At 36.8% G+C, this 19,403-nt stretch overlaps 1 protein-coding gene across 1 annotated transcript; it reads right to left on the reverse strand.

The window, feature by feature from the left end:
* Nucleotides 1-1,487: 1,487 nt before the first annotated feature.
* fbxw10 (F-box and WD repeat domain containing 10) lies at nt 1,488-18,771 on the reverse strand. Its single transcript, XM_052112024.1, has 16 exons — nt 18,243-18,771; nt 15,575-15,754; nt 15,207-15,425; nt 14,607-14,734; nt 14,351-14,467; nt 14,131-14,237; nt 12,967-13,170; nt 12,760-12,881; nt 12,249-12,403; nt 11,924-12,066; nt 10,952-11,110; nt 9,558-9,745; nt 6,586-6,777; nt 4,347-5,015; nt 1,732-1,848; nt 1,488-1,642 (listed from the first exon to the last, which is right to left on the reverse strand). The coding sequence occupies exons 1-16, from the start codon at nt 18,769-18,771 to the stop codon at nt 1,488-1,490; spliced, it is 3,384 nt and encodes a 1,127-aa protein (XP_051967984.1).
* Nucleotides 18,772-19,403: the final 632 nt, after the last annotated feature.

A 19,403-nucleotide genomic window follows, 5' to 3' on the forward strand; every position in this document is an offset into this window, starting at 1 on the left:
AATCCAGATACATTCGAAAACACAGTTTTCATTTAAGAAACACTCTCCGTCCACTCTCTGTTTTCAAGCATTTTCCAAAAGTTTCCCGCCAACACTGAAACTTATGAAAATGTTTAAATCTCCTTACTGTGCATGCGAAAAATCGCTGTTGCACAATTTTTTTTGTGTTCAAAGTAGCATTAATCTTTAAATACGCTTTCAAAGTGAATATCAGGCACAAAAGTGCCACTATAACACAGGCCGCCATCTTGATTGTTTTGGTTGAATGGATCACATGACAGTGTCACATGACAACAAATACATCATCATTTACATATATATCTGTTTACCCAGTCCAACGTAAAGATGGCTTTTTCAGATTTATCCACTTGGAGAGCGTTTTCAAAAAGGTCAGTTTTGCTGACAAAAACGCTGTCTCAATGTGGATGGAAGGCCAAAATGTAGAGAAAAAGATGCGTTTTCAAACGAAAACATACTAGTGTGGATGTGGTTTAAGTTAGAATACTACCTTACTAGGCAGAAGACAGCAAGGCAGCTCACTAGGTTTTAATGCAGAACCAACGTCTTGTAATAAAAAAAAGATGTGGCTTTCAACTTCCACTGTTTACATATTTACAGTAATACATTTCATTAGGTTAAGACAATTGCATAACTATTTATTTATTATTTATTCATATATGTAGCTAAGGACAGCAGAAATAGTGAGAGTAGTACGCCATTCCGAGCTCAGCCAAGTCTCTAGTGATCCTGGTCTCACGACAAGTCGTAATATTAATACAAGATGGTGAAATCTTAAGAAATCTTACAAGTTGGATCTTTTACTCCCATAGAGAACTTTAGCCCCAACCCAAACATAACCATGAAGTCTATCATGAAGTCTAACATCCCTAAACCCAACCATTATTAAAACATATATATACATATATATATATATATATATATATATATATATATATATATATATATATATTTAAATGCATAAATAAAATGTTCACAGATGTTTCCTTTCTTTAAATGAGGTGTTTAAAGACAAGAGGCTGGCTTAAATTTGATTTGAAATTCTGTGTTAACTGGTTGGTCTAATATTAATACCTTTTCGTGATACCTTGTGATTTTGCACATACAAATTTATTACGGATTATTAGTTGTCATAAGACTATGTTGAAATATGTGTTGCAAAATTTTGCAGATTGTGTTTGCTCATTTGATAGGTTAGCAAAAAGGTTCAGAAATGAGGCCAAAATTTATGTAGCTACTCTGTCTGCCCTCATTCTGTCATGTCTACCAAGCCTAGGGACAACACTGTCAAATGTCAGTATAACCAGGGGGGAAAAAACTGTGGTTTAGGAGTTAAAATATAAGCCACTGGAACATTTAAGCAACAGCCTGCCATGTGCTTCCAACTGTCACCACCTTCTCTGTAGTTGCAGAAATTGATTTGACAGTTCATCATGGCTAAATCCCTCTCGCTCCCAGTCAAATGGAGATCACAAGGACCTCTGGTCATTCATATGCACCAGTTCCACCTTATTGTTCATCTTTTCAACCCACTTTTGAGCTGTTTTATGGAAAGCAGAGTCTTCTTTCAAGAACCCTTCCTGCTTTTTGCTTGCATCCAGCTTCAATGCCTCCCATCCCAGGTCTTGGAGAGGAACAGGAGGCTTGTGCGCACTCCTGCATGAAGCCTGTCTGTTGTTCACCTTTACTTTGATTTCATGCTCATTATCTCACCATGGAACCAGTGACCCCGCACAAGAATGACGCTACCTGGGGGAACAATGCTGGGTTTCCAGAATTTTGTTAGCCACTGAGGAGGTTTCAAAAGTTCTTGGTGGGCATTCTCCTCCCCTGATTTCAGACACATTCAGTGGACATGAGAGAAAGAAGGGACACCGTGAAACCCAATTTTCTGCAGATTAAAGCAAATTAGCACAAGAGTGCTCCTGCAAGAGTGGGTGAGGGGTGATTACTCTTACTGTGGCCCACCCCTCGATCTCCAGTGCTTTCACTTGTTGTTGGCTTCCTCCACAGCACCGCTGCACAGCTGTTGAATGCTTAAATGGATCCTCCCTCAAAAGGAACCACTTCCAGTAATGCCCTAAAGGCAATGGTGAAGAGCAGGTGGCAAGAAGAACGAACAGGTCAGGATGGGCCATCAACAGCTGCTGGACACAAAACCAATGGCATCAATGGTTCATCAGAAATGCACTGAAAAGTATCATGTAACTCATTTGTGGTCTAAATCACTTTGAGGTCTGACATTACACTAACACATTTGTTTAGAGTAAGTGAGTCAAAGAAAAATACACTCACCAGCAAGTATCCTGTGTCCAAAAGTATCCACAACTTGTTTGTTTCGTGATTGATCGATGAAGATTTTACCAAAGAAAATACTGTCAGTTTTCAGCAGTTGCTTTGGTGACTGAACATAATGGTTTGAGGAAGTCTTTGATTTGAATTGCTACACTACACATACACATGCCAGATAACTGGCCTTGACTTGTACTCGATATTGTTGTTATATTTGTTTTTACGCATTTGGCAATGCATTTATCCAAAGAGACTTACAGTGATCTTGGGATACACATTTTAAACAATTCATGCATTCTCAGGGACTTGAACCGGTGTAATTGCTCTATCCTGAGCTACAGGAACTATAATATTATAACAGACCAACAGGCAAAGCTTCTCAGGAATGTTGCACGTGATGCCTCCAACCCCATCTCATGACATGTCGAAAGGCTTGTAGTTGATGGTGAAATCATACATCAAGTTGCCTTGCATAAAAACGGATGACTTTTACTACCAAAGAAGAAAAAATAAATGAACCAACAAACTACGTTTATATTGACATACATCAGTCATTTGTGTAAATACATTTGGAAGAAGTTACCAGAATAGTTCATAGATGTTTCTTTTCTTTCAAATAAAGTGTTGGCTTGGAGGCTAGCTTGAATTTGATGACTGTGAAGCAATTTGAAACCTTGTTAGCTGATTGGTTGGTTTGTATGGGAATAAAAATCAAATGAGACTATGTTGGATGCCTCATCCAAACACTCTGAAGAGTGGGAGAGACAGCAAGCTGTCTATAACAGCCATGAAAGAATTGAGTTTTTGAATTTGTTTTTCTCAAACCTGGGAGTAAAATGGAAAGTCAGCTTGATGACACTGCTATTCTAAATTTAATTTAATTAATTTTAATTTCTCTATATGAGAATGTTTTTTGTTTTGTTTTTTCACTACAAATAATTCTGATTTATAGGACAGACCTAAAAATGCTATTTTATACTTACCTTTAGAGTTTGGGAACCTCAAGAGATTGTTTGCCAGCCAGTAGTCTGCTGAACAGCTTGGAAAAGCTAATTTGTTAAAAGGAAATTTGTCTTACTGATAGCAAAATTAGATTTCCATATCAAATCTGCTTTCAACAAAAATAAACCCCAGCTCTAGGAAAGTTTAGTTTTCTGTTTCAGTTTCTAGAACAGTTCCATAAAAGTCAGTTACATTCAAAGAGACTAAAAGGGAGAGATGTTTGATTGTGATGTAAATGTTCTTCAACGATCTCTAATAGTGTGTGTTAAATCAAATTTATTTTAAGAGTCTCTAAAATTCAGCAGAATATTATTTATATAACAAAACCAAAAAGGGGGTACTCTACTGCCCTTTAGCATCAAAAAGTATTTTCTATATTAAGTAAAGCCACTCAAATTAAACTTGGTACAAATAAATTTTAAGTACATTGATATAATGGTGCACAAATCCAATAAATTATATTAGAGGCCAAAGAGTATTTAAAAGTTTTAACTTACAGTATATTAAGAGCATAAAACGCTAATGCATTGAGAGCTCTTGACGAACACCTACACCAAATGAAAAAAATAAATCTATCTTAACATTTACATTTTATACCATGACATTAAGCATGTTACTTTTTAGAATACAAAATATTCTGAGAATTCAGTTGTGGTAGCTTCTTGGCTATAAGTGTGAGTCATGCCTTAAAGTGATAGTTCACCCCAAAAAAACTAAAAACCTGTAATTTTCTCACACTTATGTTGTGTCACACCAGTAAGACTTTCTTTCTTCCATGGAACACAAAAGGAGATGTTAGGTAGAATGACAGCCTCAGTCAGCATTTACTTGCATTGCATGGGGGGAAAAATATAAAATATGTGAATGGAGTGTTTCACAGAAGAAAGTCATTGGGTGAGTGAAGGACTGAGTTTTTATTTTGGGATGAACTATCCTTTTTATATTTCAGTACCTTCTCCTTGATCAGGTGCACACACCTAGTTTCCTTTACTGAGGACTCTAGCTGTTATTCCAAAACGTTTTATCCTGGTCACCTCTTCCATGTGTATGAATCTGCTGTTGCCTACTCTGCTCCTGAATGAATTCCTCTAACTGTGTGTCTGTCCTCAGCTGAAAAGTTCCCTTCTCCTTGAATGGGTCTAGTGGGTTGTGATATGTGCTGGATGCACTAGTCATATCAAAATCTTCAGGGCAATGTGGGACCATGGAAGTTCGTCTCATAAACAATCGCTGTGGAGCCTTGCCATCTTCCTGGGAAGTGCTAATTAGTGGGCCAATTTTGTTTATCCCTGCCCTAACTTTTAATGATGTATGAGATTGTTTGGGTGGAGCTCCTTTGGGGCATTCTGCCTCCAAATGGTCAGGAGAGTGGGTGATTAAACAGGTCTGTTTGGACTGTAGAGAGCGCTGTCCCATCAGCTTATGAGACAATGGGGTTTTGGGAATTAGGGAGGCAGAGTCTTTATATTGAGTTCCTATGGATGGACCTGGGTGACAAGGCCCCCAGGCATCTCGCACTCTGGCATTCAGCTCCATGTTAGACCTGGCTAGGTCACTGTACTGGCTCTGCTGGGAGGAGTTGGTTCTCAGTAGAGTTAGGTCAAGGGTTGAAGGGTGGTAAGGGCCTCTCTTTCTCACCCTGTCACTGAATGCCTTTTCGCTCTGGCTGAGCACTGAGTTTTCGGTATGATAAGTCTTCTTATCTATGAATAAAAAGCCATCTTAAAAATTCATGCATTAATCATCTGAGACTATTGAGTTTGCTAATATTATTGTAATACTAATATGTTTTCCTATCTTTCTTTTAAACCTGGAAATTAGAACTTAACTTTTTATAATTTTGAAAAAAGTATTGATGCAAAAAAATTAATTAAAAAAAAAGAGCTCTAGCTCACTAATTAAATTTAAGCACATTTTAGACATTGACCATGTTAACTCCTTTGTAGAAAGGGTCGGATATTTTTCAGAATAGAAATAAAAGAAGAGAGAATAAAAAAATATAATAATATGTGAACTGTGTTTTTTGTACTTAGTTGAATAATTAAAAAATGGTAAAATGAAATACGGAAATAAAATAAGGTATAATGAATACAACAAATGAAAATCACATGAAATATGGTAGAAGCTAATGTCAAAAGAAAATACAAACAGAACATCAGCTTACCCATATGCTTCAGCATACATGGCTTTAAGGGCAGGTATAATGATTTAAACAATAGAATTCTCATATTTTCACATATTTGGAAAACACTCATTAAACAAGATATGATCAATACTAATTTTACATACCCAGTTATTACATGTGTGCAGAGAACGTGGTCAAACTCCACACATGCATCCTTGAAAAATGATCCTTAACAAACTACATTTTAACATTAGACTCTTCTGAATAAATATTTAACGCAATAATCAATATTTTATGTCAAATTTGATATTGCCTAAATAATTATTTACCCATGAACAAAACAGGGAACTCTCTTGCGCAACACTCCAGTCATAAAGGGGCCACGTCCAGTTTATGATGAGTTAAATTTTTCCACTTGTCTACAATAATATATATATATATATATATATATATATATATATATATATATATATATATATATATATATATATATATGAAGTTTACAGATTACAATAAGGAACTTAAAATGGAAGAGAATTGGATCAACTTATTAACATTAAAATACAAGTGTAAATCAGACATAAACATTCTACGTATTCAAATTATTTTATTGTTATAAAATCTCTGTTCTACATGATCTAAGTGTGATTAAAAACTGTTTACAGGGTTTATCGAATTTGTGTTGTCATGGCAACAAAATTAAAATTTTTATATCTTTTTAGACTGATAAGAGATGTGTTCCAATCTGCAGGGTCATTACATACGGCATTACCTATGAGTGCCTGTAATTGCCTGCGGCCTTGTGCCTGCGGCCGTATCACAGTAGTGCTGATGTAGGGCCATATCGCACTCTTGCTTGTGTGATATTGCTTAAATATACTCATGTAAATGCATATAAATGAACTATAAATATCCTTACATCGACATTGTAAGTGCCTTAATATAACCAGCATTTTTGCTTTGAGTCGAAATTATGAAACTTTTTTTTGTGGTACTCAACATCATAACACAAATGGTGTCGAGTGAGCTGAACTTGCATTGAAACTTGAACATTCTTTTAAATACACATAAGAACATATTCATAGAGTGGTTGGATAAATGTTAATACAAAACAATCAATAGCAAATATACTTGAGCTAATTTCTTACCCAAGCTGGTGATGGCAGTCCTCTGTGTGTGGATGGCTCTACTTTGAAAGTCCTTAATGTGTCCACTGCCTGCTGAAAGAACAGGTCGGTCCTTGGTGAAGAACTCATTCTGAATTTCAGTGGCAGCTCTGCTGCGCCGATAAGCTTGAAGCTTACTCCATGTCGCCGCTCTTCTGGACACCTGCTGAGTATCTGAAGGCACAACAATCGAGAAGGGTCTTTCTGCATCCAGCAAGTCTACAACAAGGCCCACTACAAGGCAAACCCCCTTCAAAAAAATACAATAAAAATATGGCGAAATGCTTAAAGGGATAGGTCACCCAAAAATGAAAATTCTCTCATCACTTACTCACCCTTATGCCATCCCAGGTGTGTATGACTTTTTTTCTTCTGCAGAACACAAAATCTGATTTTAAGAAGAATATTACAGCTCTGTATGTCCATACAATGCAAGTGAATGGGTGCCAATATTTTGATACTCCAAAAAGAACATAAAGGCATCATAAAAGTAATCCATATGACTCCAGTGCTTTAATCCATATTTTCAGAAGTGATATGATAGGAGTGGGTGAGAAACAGATCAATACTTAAGTAATTTTAAGAAATTCTTCTAAAAATATTCATTTGAGTTCAGCAGATGAAAGTAGTGCCCGACCAATATATCGGCCAGCCAATATTAGTCTTTCACATATATATCGGTATCGTCGTATATGTTTACCGATATGTGCAGATATGAAAACTTTTTTTAGAACATATAATGCAGAAAACAATGCTTTAGAATTGGTGTCATAGCGTAGTTTGTCCAGCAGAGCATGCTCAGACTCCACAATTTACAGAGCTGAGCTGAGCTGACGGTGGCTCTGCAGACAGGGCGGAGTTAAGTGGTATCTTCTCTGTAAGTCCCTTTTCAATATAACTAATATAATGTTAACCTTGTCCCTGACTACCATGTCACTGCTGTTTATCACAACTGTTTGCTGTTAGCCAGCTATAGTTTGTCAGTGCAGTTAGTGATGTATCAGATTGAAAGGTAAACATCAGAGCATATTTTTGCAGCTCAGCAGAAAACAGTGCGGTGGTGGATTGTGTCTATTGAATGTTGATTTCACACTACGTTGTTACCTAGCTGGTGAGACGCAATGCTGGTCCATCTTTTACTCTCCATGACAACAAGCTTATAGCTAACTAGCTAACCATGTAGATACTTTCATTGCTTGTTAGCTGAGTGGAAGCTAATGTGTAAACATGTATTCACCAAACTGTTTTGTTCAGGATTCACATTTTGGTACCCCCTTCAACCGAACAATTCTAGTCATTGCATTTATAAAATGTAATATTTAAAGGGCTCATTTTCCATTGTTGAAAGTTTCACCTGAACCTGTATAGCAGAATACGGTGTAACACTGTTTTTCTCTTTTCTCGGCAGGTGTAAATACTTCTTTTACAAAATGACACTAATTGACTGGCAGTATTAAAACAGTCAGCATTTGACTGATACTAAACAGTAGCTATTTATTTTATTTGTATTCTCTATTTTCTGTTCATTTCTAGATTTTGTTGACAATGTATAATAATAATGTCAAATATACTTTGATAAAAATATTTGTTTAAGAAAGCAGCCTTCTGAGTCCCTTTGCATAGTCATATCGGTGCAAAATCTGTGAAAACTCCACATAGAAATGGTCTATTTATATTCCAGCTAAAAAATGAACTATATTGGCCACCATATCGTTAATGAGTGAATTTTACCCCTCTAAAATTGATATTGGTCTCAAAAATCCCATATCGGTTGGGCTCTAGATGAAAGAATGTCATACACATCTGGGATGGCATAAGGGGAGTAAATGATGAGATAATTTTCATTTTTGGGTGAACTATTCCTTTAAGTCTTGCAATAGTTAGATGTCACTTTCATATATAGTGTTTGTTGTGTTTATTTGGAGTCCCGCAGAAACCCAACACCTAAACCTAACATTACCTTTTTAGTCAGACATAGAATTGATTTTAAAATTTGTATCTATGTCTGCAAGGCCCTGTCTGGTCTTGCTCCACAATACATTTGTGACATTTTCCACACATACTCACCTCCTAGAATGCTGAGATCTTGTAACCAACTTTTTCTATCTGTTCCCAGTTGTCATTGCTAGTCCAAGGGAGATCGAGCATTCTCTGTTTTTGCCCCCAAGTTTTGGAACAATCTCCCTACTTATGTGAGGTTGGCCCTATCCTTGTCTTATTTTAAGACTTCTCTTAAAACGTATCTGTATTCCATATCTTTTAATCATATCTAGGGTTGTTTTATATAAAACTTGATTGTTTTAGATATTTATTTATGCTATGTCACTCTTTTATCTATTTTGTACAGCACTTTCTTTCAACTGCTGTTATTTTTAAATGTGCTTTTTAAAAATAAATTTGACTTGACATGACTTACCCCTAACCACAAAGTTAAAAAAAAATAAAAAATTACATTATTTAATTAAATTAAAAGATGCTTGTGGTGTGCTAAGCTAATAGGCTAACTGGTTAGATAATTTTTTTATTTCACCATTTATATCTTCGGTTTAATATGACATGCGAAATATAATTAAAAATGTTATTCTTTGTCATATTTAAAGTACAGTATCAGTACAGTATAATACTGTGATGCATATGATTTTACAGGTTTTTTCAGCCATTAGAATCACTTTGGGGTGTTACTTGGCATGGACATGCCGTTTAGTGGGTGTTCCTTATCATGTTGTGAGATGGAGTCTCAGACAAATACACTTCAGCAACATTAAGCACTATAGATGTCCCCATATAAGCCTCATTCTTTAATAAAACATGGTGTACTATTTTATCAAATATGACCAGTTCAAATCTAACTGCTAATAGTCAATCGTGACAAACCATATTAGACTAAAGAAAACCATAACCAAGGCAAGAATTGTCAATTCTAAATATAAATTTGGCCATTTGAAAGAAGATACCTTGTGCATGTTTCAGACTTTTTGGGCTGGATGGGCTCGCTCGAGTCCGTTCTGAACTCCAAAGTGCACACTCAGGGGAGATAAGATGAGACCAATCCAAAAAATCCCTCTCGGCACTGGCAGAGTAGTCCCAATGAACTTCAGTGAACTGTAGAATCAGAGTACTGCCTCTGGTGTTCACCATAACTCTGAGAGTGTGAGATGAGACATCAAACCTTATGCCTGTTTTAAATCGCACGCCGAAGCAGCGCTTGAGCCAAACAGAAGCAGTGCGTCACAACAATTTTGCAGCAAAAAACGTGTGGTTTTACACCAGCAGCATTTCTGCTGCAGAAACTGCTGCACTCTATGTGGTATAAATACCTATAAAGTTATAACTTTTATCATGAGTGTGATATTGATAAGTGTTACTAGCTTGATCGTCATGAAATATTATTTGCATGATGCTGGTGTAATCTAATGCAGTCTTGTAGAATTATTTAATGTAGTGACAGCCAACACAATAAGCTCTGCTCATTTTTAAACATCATTATTTAGTGGAAGGGGAGGACGATGAGCCTGAATGTTGTTTTTCACAACAGAGGATGGTTTGACCACATGGTTTGGCTCAATCACACTTAATAATATAGCTTAATAATATAGTCTGAAAAAAGTCATTATGCACAACCATTGAATAGCGTTATCTCTTAGTTCAAACACCAGCCAACATTTAAGTGTTGAATATTTTCCTCACGCACTTCCAATATGTTTAATCACCATCTTCATCAACAGCCAGGTAGTCTTAGAACTTTAACAGAAAGACTTCAATACAAGATTGAGGTCAATTCTGAATTTACCGACAACACATGCTGTCATGTCCATTTGTTTACATTTGGCAACAGTATTGCTGTTAACACTTTAGACCTGTTTTCAATGTAATATTATAAAAAAGGGCAGTTTTATTTTGTCTAAGTCTATGACTTAACAAATATATGTCTGCTTATGTATATCTAGTATTATAAAAAACATTATAACTAAAATAATTTAATATTGTTTTTGTGTGATTTTATTTTATTTTGAGTTGTAATTAAAATAAAATCACACAACACAAAAAATATATGCTTATTCTGTACAATATCTACTTTCTCGTATCAACTCCTCTTCATGATGTCCATCAACAGTGCTATGCCACTTTAATTCAGTGTGTGCTGCGCTGCAAAAATAAACTTGACTTGACTGCTTCCAATGTAAATACACTAATTTGTTAACATGGATGCTGACAAAAATATGCACTGCTTCTATCCTGGTTCAGCATGCGGTGTAAAACAGGCGTTGTTACAACACAAGAGTGGCATGACTGTTCCCTCAATGGGCAGCTGTATGTAATGCGCAGAAAATTAGTGAGGTAAACTCACATGTTATTGTGTGCATGCAAGGAAAGAATGGGGTTCTGCTGCATGTTTGTCTTGATAACTCTCAAGCAGTCCCCATTTAAGAAGTTGAAGATCCTGATCTTTCCATCCTTGCAGCCGGTGATAACCCGCAGGAACAGGAAAGACATTGTCAACACCTCTCTACAGATTATAAAATAAAATATGCATGAGAACAAATAATTATTCTTAAAGGGTTCATGACATGAGGAATCACATTTTCTTTAATCTGTTGACATATAAGAGGTCTTGTAATTCAAAAACACACTGTACTGTAAGTTTCAGAACTCAAAACTTTCTCCTTACTGCAAAAAAAAATCATTTGTTGAAACCAAGCTTCTAAAATGACTCGTTCTCTACTTCCTCCACATTGTGATGTCACACTGTGGTAGAAATTTGCATCTGACCACGTCCACAACAACACATCAACACCTACTTTCCCGTATCCCTTCCGTAGCCCCGCCCACTAGTGGTGAGCATTGAGATGGCAGGGAGAGAGAGCATGTCAGTCAAGAGCAGAAAGACAATCATAAAAGTGGGCGTTTACCGTCAAGTCTTAAATGAGAAGCTGCACCAAATCTGAGTGTTTCTAACAAAGGGTCAGATTAAGGGTGTAAATGTATCATGTTTTATAAATATACATGAATGTTTTTTGTGCAACAACAAGTGAACATCAAGAAGACATTATAATAATAACCCCTTTAAATGATGGAGCATAGCACTAGCAATGTAAAGGTCAAGGACTTTTTGCCAGGGAACGTACATAAATATAAAATGTATATAATGAATGCACTACACTTCACCTTGGATGAGAAAATGAAAAGCATCTGCCAAATTAATAAATGTACATTTATAGAAACACCCAGTCATGCTATTGAAGAGTGGCCAGAGTATGACTAATGCCAAAAGTATTAGTCATCATTGGATATTTCATGTTTTCACATCTCAGCAACTTACTTTGGATGCTGGAAGCTCATCAGACTCTTCTTGAAGTTACAGTTGGTGCTCCATGCCTTGACCACCCCATCTGACCCTCCAGACAGGATATGCCACTGGTCGAGACACAGACACAGCACTGCCCCCGTATGGCCACTGATTTGCTTTTAATGGGGAGCATTCATGTATTCAGTATTCGATTTGTTGAGTATGTGGCTAGTATTTGTGGTAAATGTATCGAATGAACAGGAATATCCATTTGTTTATGATCTAAGTCAAGGATGAAAAAACGGTTCTAAAACGAAAAAACAAGCTTGTACATAAAAAAGTTAATTTAGCTCCTCACCCTAATGAGTGATGCAGTTTCAATGCTCCACATCTTCACCAGACCTCTAGTACAGCTGCTGATCACCAGGCTTTCATCAGTTTTTACACACATGATTGGTTTAAGGTGTTTAAACTTGAGATTGTCAATGGACTTCCCCGTCAGCAGGTTCCACACTATTATTAACACACCCACACAGACACATATTTTCAAGCTATTAGGCTTGAGTCTGTTGGAAGTATACATACCCCAGTTAAAAAACAACTATACCATGTCTAAGGTAGTTAGTTAGTCTTCTAGTATTAGTTTGTTCTTTGTTTTAAGAAGATTTTGGGGCATTTGTCAGCTGGGAGACCAAAACCATTTTGGCCACTAAGACCAGCAAACCACCTTAGTATGCATAGTAAAACTGCTTTATGTAATAGACTCCTGTCTATCATAGGAGTCTATTCATGGGCATCATGATATTTTTACAATGATAGAATGGTTGTTTCTGTTATGTTGTTTCTGAGAATAAGTTGTGGCAATCTACCTTTAACTCGGCAGTCTTTGGCACCAGATACCAGTCTATCTCCATACAAATCCAGGCAGTTTATAGTGCCAAAATGTCCATGAAATATCATTGTACATACGCCTGTCTTCAGGTTCCAGCACCTGTAATAGAAGTACATAAATAAGTACCAAAATATTTTATTGTGCTCCATAATTTTAGTCTGTTATATTTCTTAATGATTCTAACCTGATGCTGAGGTCATAGCTTGCACTTATGACCAAGTCTCTTTCTTCACAGACTAGCACTGCTCTGACACTCCCTGCATGTCCTTGGAACACTGTAGGAACCTCTTTCAATGATGCCACATCCAACAACCTGACAGTACGGTCCCTGGACCCAACAGCCACAAACTGACCCCCAGCATAATGCATCACTCTACTGGAATCCTCTCTGTGTGAAGGGAAAGCGACAAGAAGAATTAAAACTCTGAAAAGAATCATCAAGGCTTTGTAAATTCATATGGCAGTGTTGCAGCTTAAAGGAACAGATTACCCAAAAATGAAAATTCTCTCATCATTTACTCACCCTCATGCCATCCCAGAGGTGTATGACTTTCTTCTGCAGAACACAAACAAAGATTTTTAGAAGAATATCTCAGCTCTGAAGGTCCATACAATGCACGTGAATAGTGACCAAAACTTTGAAGCTCCAAAAAGCACATAAATGCAGCATAAACGTAATCCATATTACTTCAGTGGTTAAGTCCATGACTTCAAAATGTAGCCAAATGATTTTGGGTAAGAACAGACCAACATTTAACTCCTTTTTTTACTGTACATCTTGCCACTGGAGTCTCTATCATGCATTGCAGTCCCTCATGATTTCAAGCTTGATTATACTTCCTAGTGCTTGACACAAAGGATAATAAACACTTAGGAAGTGTAATCAAGTTGAATTCATGATCGCCAAGGAGACTCCTGATGTCAAGATTGACAGTGAAAAAGGAGTGTTCTCACCAAACAACACTTGGATTTCTTCAGAAGACAAGGATTAAACCACTGGATCATATGGATGACATTTATGCTGTCTTTATGTTCTTTTCGGAGCTTCAAAGTTTTATTCACCATTTACTTGCATTGTATGAACCTTCAGAGTTGAGATATTCTTCTAAAAATCTTTGTGTTCAGCAGAAGAATGTAAAATACATCTGGGATGGCATGAGGGTTAGTAAATGATGAGTGAATTCACCTTTTTGGGTGAACCATTCCTTTAACCTTTTCTTTTCTAATACATTATTAATAATATCCAGGAACTTTGTTAGAAATACTTTGTTTAATATTCTTTAATGCAATATGTTTGATTATATTTTATATATTGGACGGACGGACGGACGGACAGACAGACAGATACCTTTCCAGCAGGACCAAGATGTTATAGACGCCACAGTACACATTTCGTTCTTCCATTTGCACTGTCTTAGTTTTAAAGCCAGTGTAAACAGATCTAAAGTCCTTTTCCTATGGAAAAAAAATGCAACAATCATAAACAGTCAAATTGGAGATTTCAACATGTAATTGAATTGAACTAAATTCCATTGCTTAGAAAGAGAGTCAAACATAGATTTTTGTACCACCTTATATTTGGTGAAGGAATCTCCATGACACAGGTGCTTTTCCTTCTCACTGATGGGCACTTGGACCTCACATATTCTGGCATAAAAAGGGTTGACTTTAGATGTAGAGTTACCCTGAAAATGTATGTAAATCATACAAATTTATATACTAAAAAAGGAGCAAACTACTGTTAGCGTTAAATTGTGAATGTGATATTTTGATGGGTTGTCAACAGACATAAACTGTGGATATTGTTAGTTTCTGCAGCATTACCTGCAGTATCATGGCCTGTTTCTCAACACTCTTTTTTACTTCCATCTCTGTTAAGATCTCGTCTGTTAGGCATCGCCAATGCTTGGACACACACTTACAACTGTACAGTGAGGCCTTGTCCAAAAGTCCTAGAAGTGTCAGACATTATAAACACTATCTATTGGGGTATATATTTCAAGGTTGAACTCCACACTTTTATGGCAACTAACATTGAAATTGCAGCACTTAAAGTAACAGTAATAATAGTAATTTATAGATATCAGTTTGCCCTTAAAAAAATCTAAGTAGATACTGTACAGATGGTCTCTTGAAAACAAGTATTCTCGAGGTAAAGAGTGTTTTTGGAATCAAACCAACCTATTTGCAATAAAGCCACAGGGAATAAAGTTGTTTGCACAAAAGCACAGGTCTAGGCTTCATGGGCCTGAAAGTAAGTCTACAAGCTCAGTGACAGTGAAAGAAAGCATCCAAATTCATATGAACTAGTCAAGTCTAAACTGGAAATACAACCATGTGAGAAAGTGGAAACAAGTCTATTTTATTTTATTTTATGAACTGTGACATTATGCAATGCCTTGGAAAGTAGACCTCTACACTTACCCAAAATCCTCTTTGCAATATCGACTGGCAGACTTCGGATTAAATCTCTATGGCGGCTCACCCCTGACAGAGATTTGGACGACCTGGGGACTACTGTTAGGGCCGGATCATCTGAGCTGTCACAGTCTGAATCTCTGTGTTTTCTCCTTGTTTTCCAAGGGTTCACATTCTGCATGTTCATTTCATCACAGCTACTCTTGAAAGATTTGATGTCCTTTGCTGGATAGCACATGTTAGTGTAATAAATAGATGGCTTTGAATTAGATTCAATAGGTTCAACCACTAATGCATTTCAAATGTCTTAATGGTGCAGCTACAATTTCACAAGGGTTTATTTAATTATTAACAAGAAAAAGCTCAACACTTACTCTGTCCTAAGCACTTCTGTTTAAAGACATCTGTTTCCATGCCCTGTTGAGTTTCTTGAGGAAGATCAACTGGCTCACATAAAGAACATGCTTGAAAGAGAAGATCCAGATCTGGGTGGTCATCCGAGTGGTAGGAGAAACGTGACTCTGTAACTGACAGATCTGCAATGATATCTGAGCCTAGGGGGAAAAGTCTAAAATCAGGCAAACTATTACATTTCAACAATAATTACATTTATTTATGTTTTATGGGGTATGTGTTTAAAGGGGTCATGACATGGGGTTTTTTATTGTATTATTATGTTCCCTTAGGTGCAATTATAGTATTAATATATTTTTTTTTAAGAAAAACTTTTAAAATCTAGTGATTTATGACCTTTTCCCACCCTGTTTCTCATCCTCTGATTCAAACAGTCTGTTTTGGGGGCATTTTCCATTTAAGACTTCAGTGTTAACGCCCACTGTTATGATTGGCTAACGTCAGTGCCTATGTATCAAATATTGACGCCCCAGCCAGAACAATATGCAAGTAAACTAAGTAAAAACACTGTGATTATTCATAATGAATGAAATTGCGCTTTAAAAAGTAGTTTAAAGTTTAAAATAGATTACTTACAGTTTGTGTCGTCGTTGTTCCCAGAATAGTCGGCACGGACTTATCTTTGAGCAACAGTTTTCTGGCAAAGCCAGCATCATATTGAGATTTGTTCTCAAAACAGTCATCCTTAAAATGTACAGAACAAACGCTTAAGTTAACACTGCCGTGACTGGGTCGATCCGCAAAAAATAAACTGCATCCATTTTTCCCTGACGTCTGGATCTTTCGGCAGCTTATTCAGAGGTTTTGTTTGACCACAGCCAGGAACAGCACATCTGTGTGGCATCGTAATTTTCCTGTGCACAAGTAGTCTCTGTCAGAGCTCGCTGTCCATCGACTGAACACTTGTGAGGCGCACGGCGATACTGAAATGAGCGTAGTTGTCTTGCGCTTAAAGCGTAGTTATCTTGTGCTGGAGGCGGTCATATGCAAACGCTGTTACGTCACTTCTAACCGACACGTCACTTCTAACCATGAATCCAGAACGAGCTGTATTTTGAGCTTGATTAAATAAATGATTCGTTTAGAATGGGGAGGACGTCTTAAAATATTAAACTTGCAGGACGTTTTAATGATACAAAGACCTCTTATATACCAAAAGATCAAGGCAAATTTGGTTTCTCATGTCATGACCCCTTTAAAGGAATAAGCACATGCCATCCCAGATGTATATGACTTTCTTTTCTCTGCAGAACACAAATAAAGATTTTTAGAAGAATATTTCAGCTCTGTAGGTCCATACAATGCAAGTGAATGGGTGCCAAAATTTTGAAACTCCAAAATCACATAAAGGCAGCATAAAAATAATCCATATGACTCCAGTGGATACATCCATATCTTCTGAATGATAGCATAGGTGTGGGTGAGAAACAGATAAACATTTAAGTAAATTTTTGCTTAAAACATTTCTTCCTGCCCAGTAGATGCCGATATACATGAAGAACGTTAATCACCAAACAAACAAGAAGAAGAATATGAAAGTTAAAGTGGAGCCTGACTGAGCAGGGAGGAGAATTTATAGTAAAAATGACTTAAATATTGTTCTGTTTCTCACCCACACCTATCATATCTCTTCTGAAGACACTGGTTTAACCACTGGAGTCATGTGGATTAATTTTACACTGACTTGTGTGATTTTTGTAGCTTTAAAATTTTAGCACCCATTTACTTGCGTTGTATGGTCCAAAAGACCTGAGAAATTCTTCTAAAAATGTTCATTTGTGTTGAAGAAAGAAAGTCACACATATCTGGGATGGCATAAGGGTAAGTTATTAGAGAATTTTCATTTTTGGGTGAACTATTCCTTTAATATTAAAGGGGTCATGACATTAGGGGAATCTAATTTTCCTTGATCTTTTCATTGTACTATGAAAACATACTGTATGTTTCAAAATTCAAAAGTTCCTCACTGCAAAAATAGCATTTGTTGAAACCAAGCTTCCTCCACTTTGTGATGTCACACTGTGGTAGACATTTGCATCAGACCACCTCCACTGCAACACATCTCTTTACCTCGTTATTTCTGTAGTCCCGCCCAGTAGTGATAAGCAGTGAGATAGCAAGGAGAAGGCAGGTCAAGAGCAGAGAACCAGTCATAACAGTGGGCATTTACTGTCGTCTTAAAGGAGAAGCAGCACCAAAACAGAGCGTTTCTGACAGATGGTCAGAATGATTGTGAAAAATTATGTTTTACAAATATTTATAATTTTTGGTATTATTTATTTATTTATTGTGGAAAAAAACTGCTAATATTTTGTGAATCTCAAGGAACATATGAAAATAATTTTAAAAAAAATATGTCATGGCCCCTTTATTTTAAAGCCACTGTAGTGAAGACCATAGTAAGGTTATGATTACAATTTTGAAATCATAGAGTAAACAATGTACAATAAACTTATAATTTGTTTATGGCATAAGCACAAATGCTACAGTATGTTATCAAATTAAATTATGGCAAAGTTTAATTGAAAGGAGATTATACTCACATTATATTCGCTTCATTCATTATTATATTCATTTTATGATCATTTTTTTAGTGTTATATTTTTGTAATTTAATATGCATTCTCACCAGTATTGCTGAACTGAAGAAATTTGTGTTTCTCCCAAACAATCAGGACACGCACCAGATTTCCTAACATGTGCAAAAGGGAGGTGTCACAAAAAGACAAGATGGACAGCAGATAGTTTGACTTGGTCCAGCTTGGGCTCTTCCTAAACCATTCCCAGGTTTCCAACATGTCCATGCCATGCATTTTTGCGTCCGGAGTTCTACCCATGCTGATGGTGGTGCTGATGGTGTCCTCAGGTTTTCTCGGCTGGGCTCTGGACCTGGCATAGGTGAAATCTTTCCCCGTTGTCACTTGCAAAACACTCTGGATATTCTCCAGGATGTGAAGATTCTGGCAGCGCACAAGAATGCCAGTAAGGAACCTTCTCTGGGATGCTCCACCAGACTTTTTCAGCCACTGAGTGTAATTGTAAAATTTGTCAGAGAGGACACAGGACTGACAGTGTCCGCAGATTCTGAACCCTTCATCCTCTCCATTGCAAGTCCATTCTAACATTGAATCGCCCGTTAAGCATTTCACTTCAGTCATCTTAATAAATGTGTGGGTTTGAAACCGAATTGTAGATTATTAGAGCTACTGCTTTTTCAAGCACCCTCCGAGAAACTTTGCCAAAGCTTTGACGCCTGTGTTGCCAGGCAACAAGCGCACTACTATACACGCTACTTCACGGAAAGTGAGCGACGTTCAGAGCTCACCGATTCTATTTATTTTCATCAAAGAAGCCAAAAAGATTGACATTCAACTCGCAAGAGATTTGTCTTAATGGCACAGTAACATTATTGTCCTGTTGGTCGGAACAATAGTACAGCGTTTAAACCGTAGAGGAAGAGGAAAATATTGTATTTGCTTGAGAGAAAGCAAATGTGTTGATGTCTTCGCTTATTCATCAGTTGTTGGCTGAAGAGTTCTGTATGGTGGCCCAGAGGTGCACAACACAACTCAACACAATTAATTTCGCTGTGCTGTGGCTTAAAGGAATATTCGGGGTTCAATTCATGTGAAGCTCAATCGACATCGTTTGTGACATAATGTTGATTTCCACAAAAATGTATTTTGACTGGTCCTCCCTATATAAAGCAATAATCTGGGTTCCAGTGAGGGGGCATATTTTGAACGTTGAAATACTCGCTGTTTCAAAAGTATAGCCACATCTCTCCTGT

Source organism: Xyrauchen texanus, chromosome 40 (assembly GCF_025860055.1).
Source record: "Xyrauchen texanus isolate HMW12.3.18 chromosome 40, RBS_HiC_50CHRs, whole genome shotgun sequence".
NCBI lineage: Eukaryota > Metazoa > Chordata > Actinopteri > Cypriniformes > Catostomidae > Xyrauchen > Xyrauchen texanus.

What these genes read in the sequence shown, in the direction of transcription:
- fbxw10 (XM_052112024.1), bottom strand. Translation starts at nt 18,771, where the DNA reads ATGACTGAAGTGAAATGCTTAACGGGCGATTCAATGTTAGAATGGACT. An exon ending in CCTTCACCAAATATAAGGTG is followed by an intron (nt 14,238 to 14,350) that starts GTACAAAAATCT and finishes TTTTTTCCATAG; the next exon opens with GAAAAGGACTTTAGATCTGT. An exon ending in AAACTGCATCACTCATTAGG is followed by an intron (nt 12,067 to 12,248) that starts GTGAGGAGCTAA and finishes CCCCATTAAAAG; the next exon opens with CAAATCAGTGGCCATACGGG.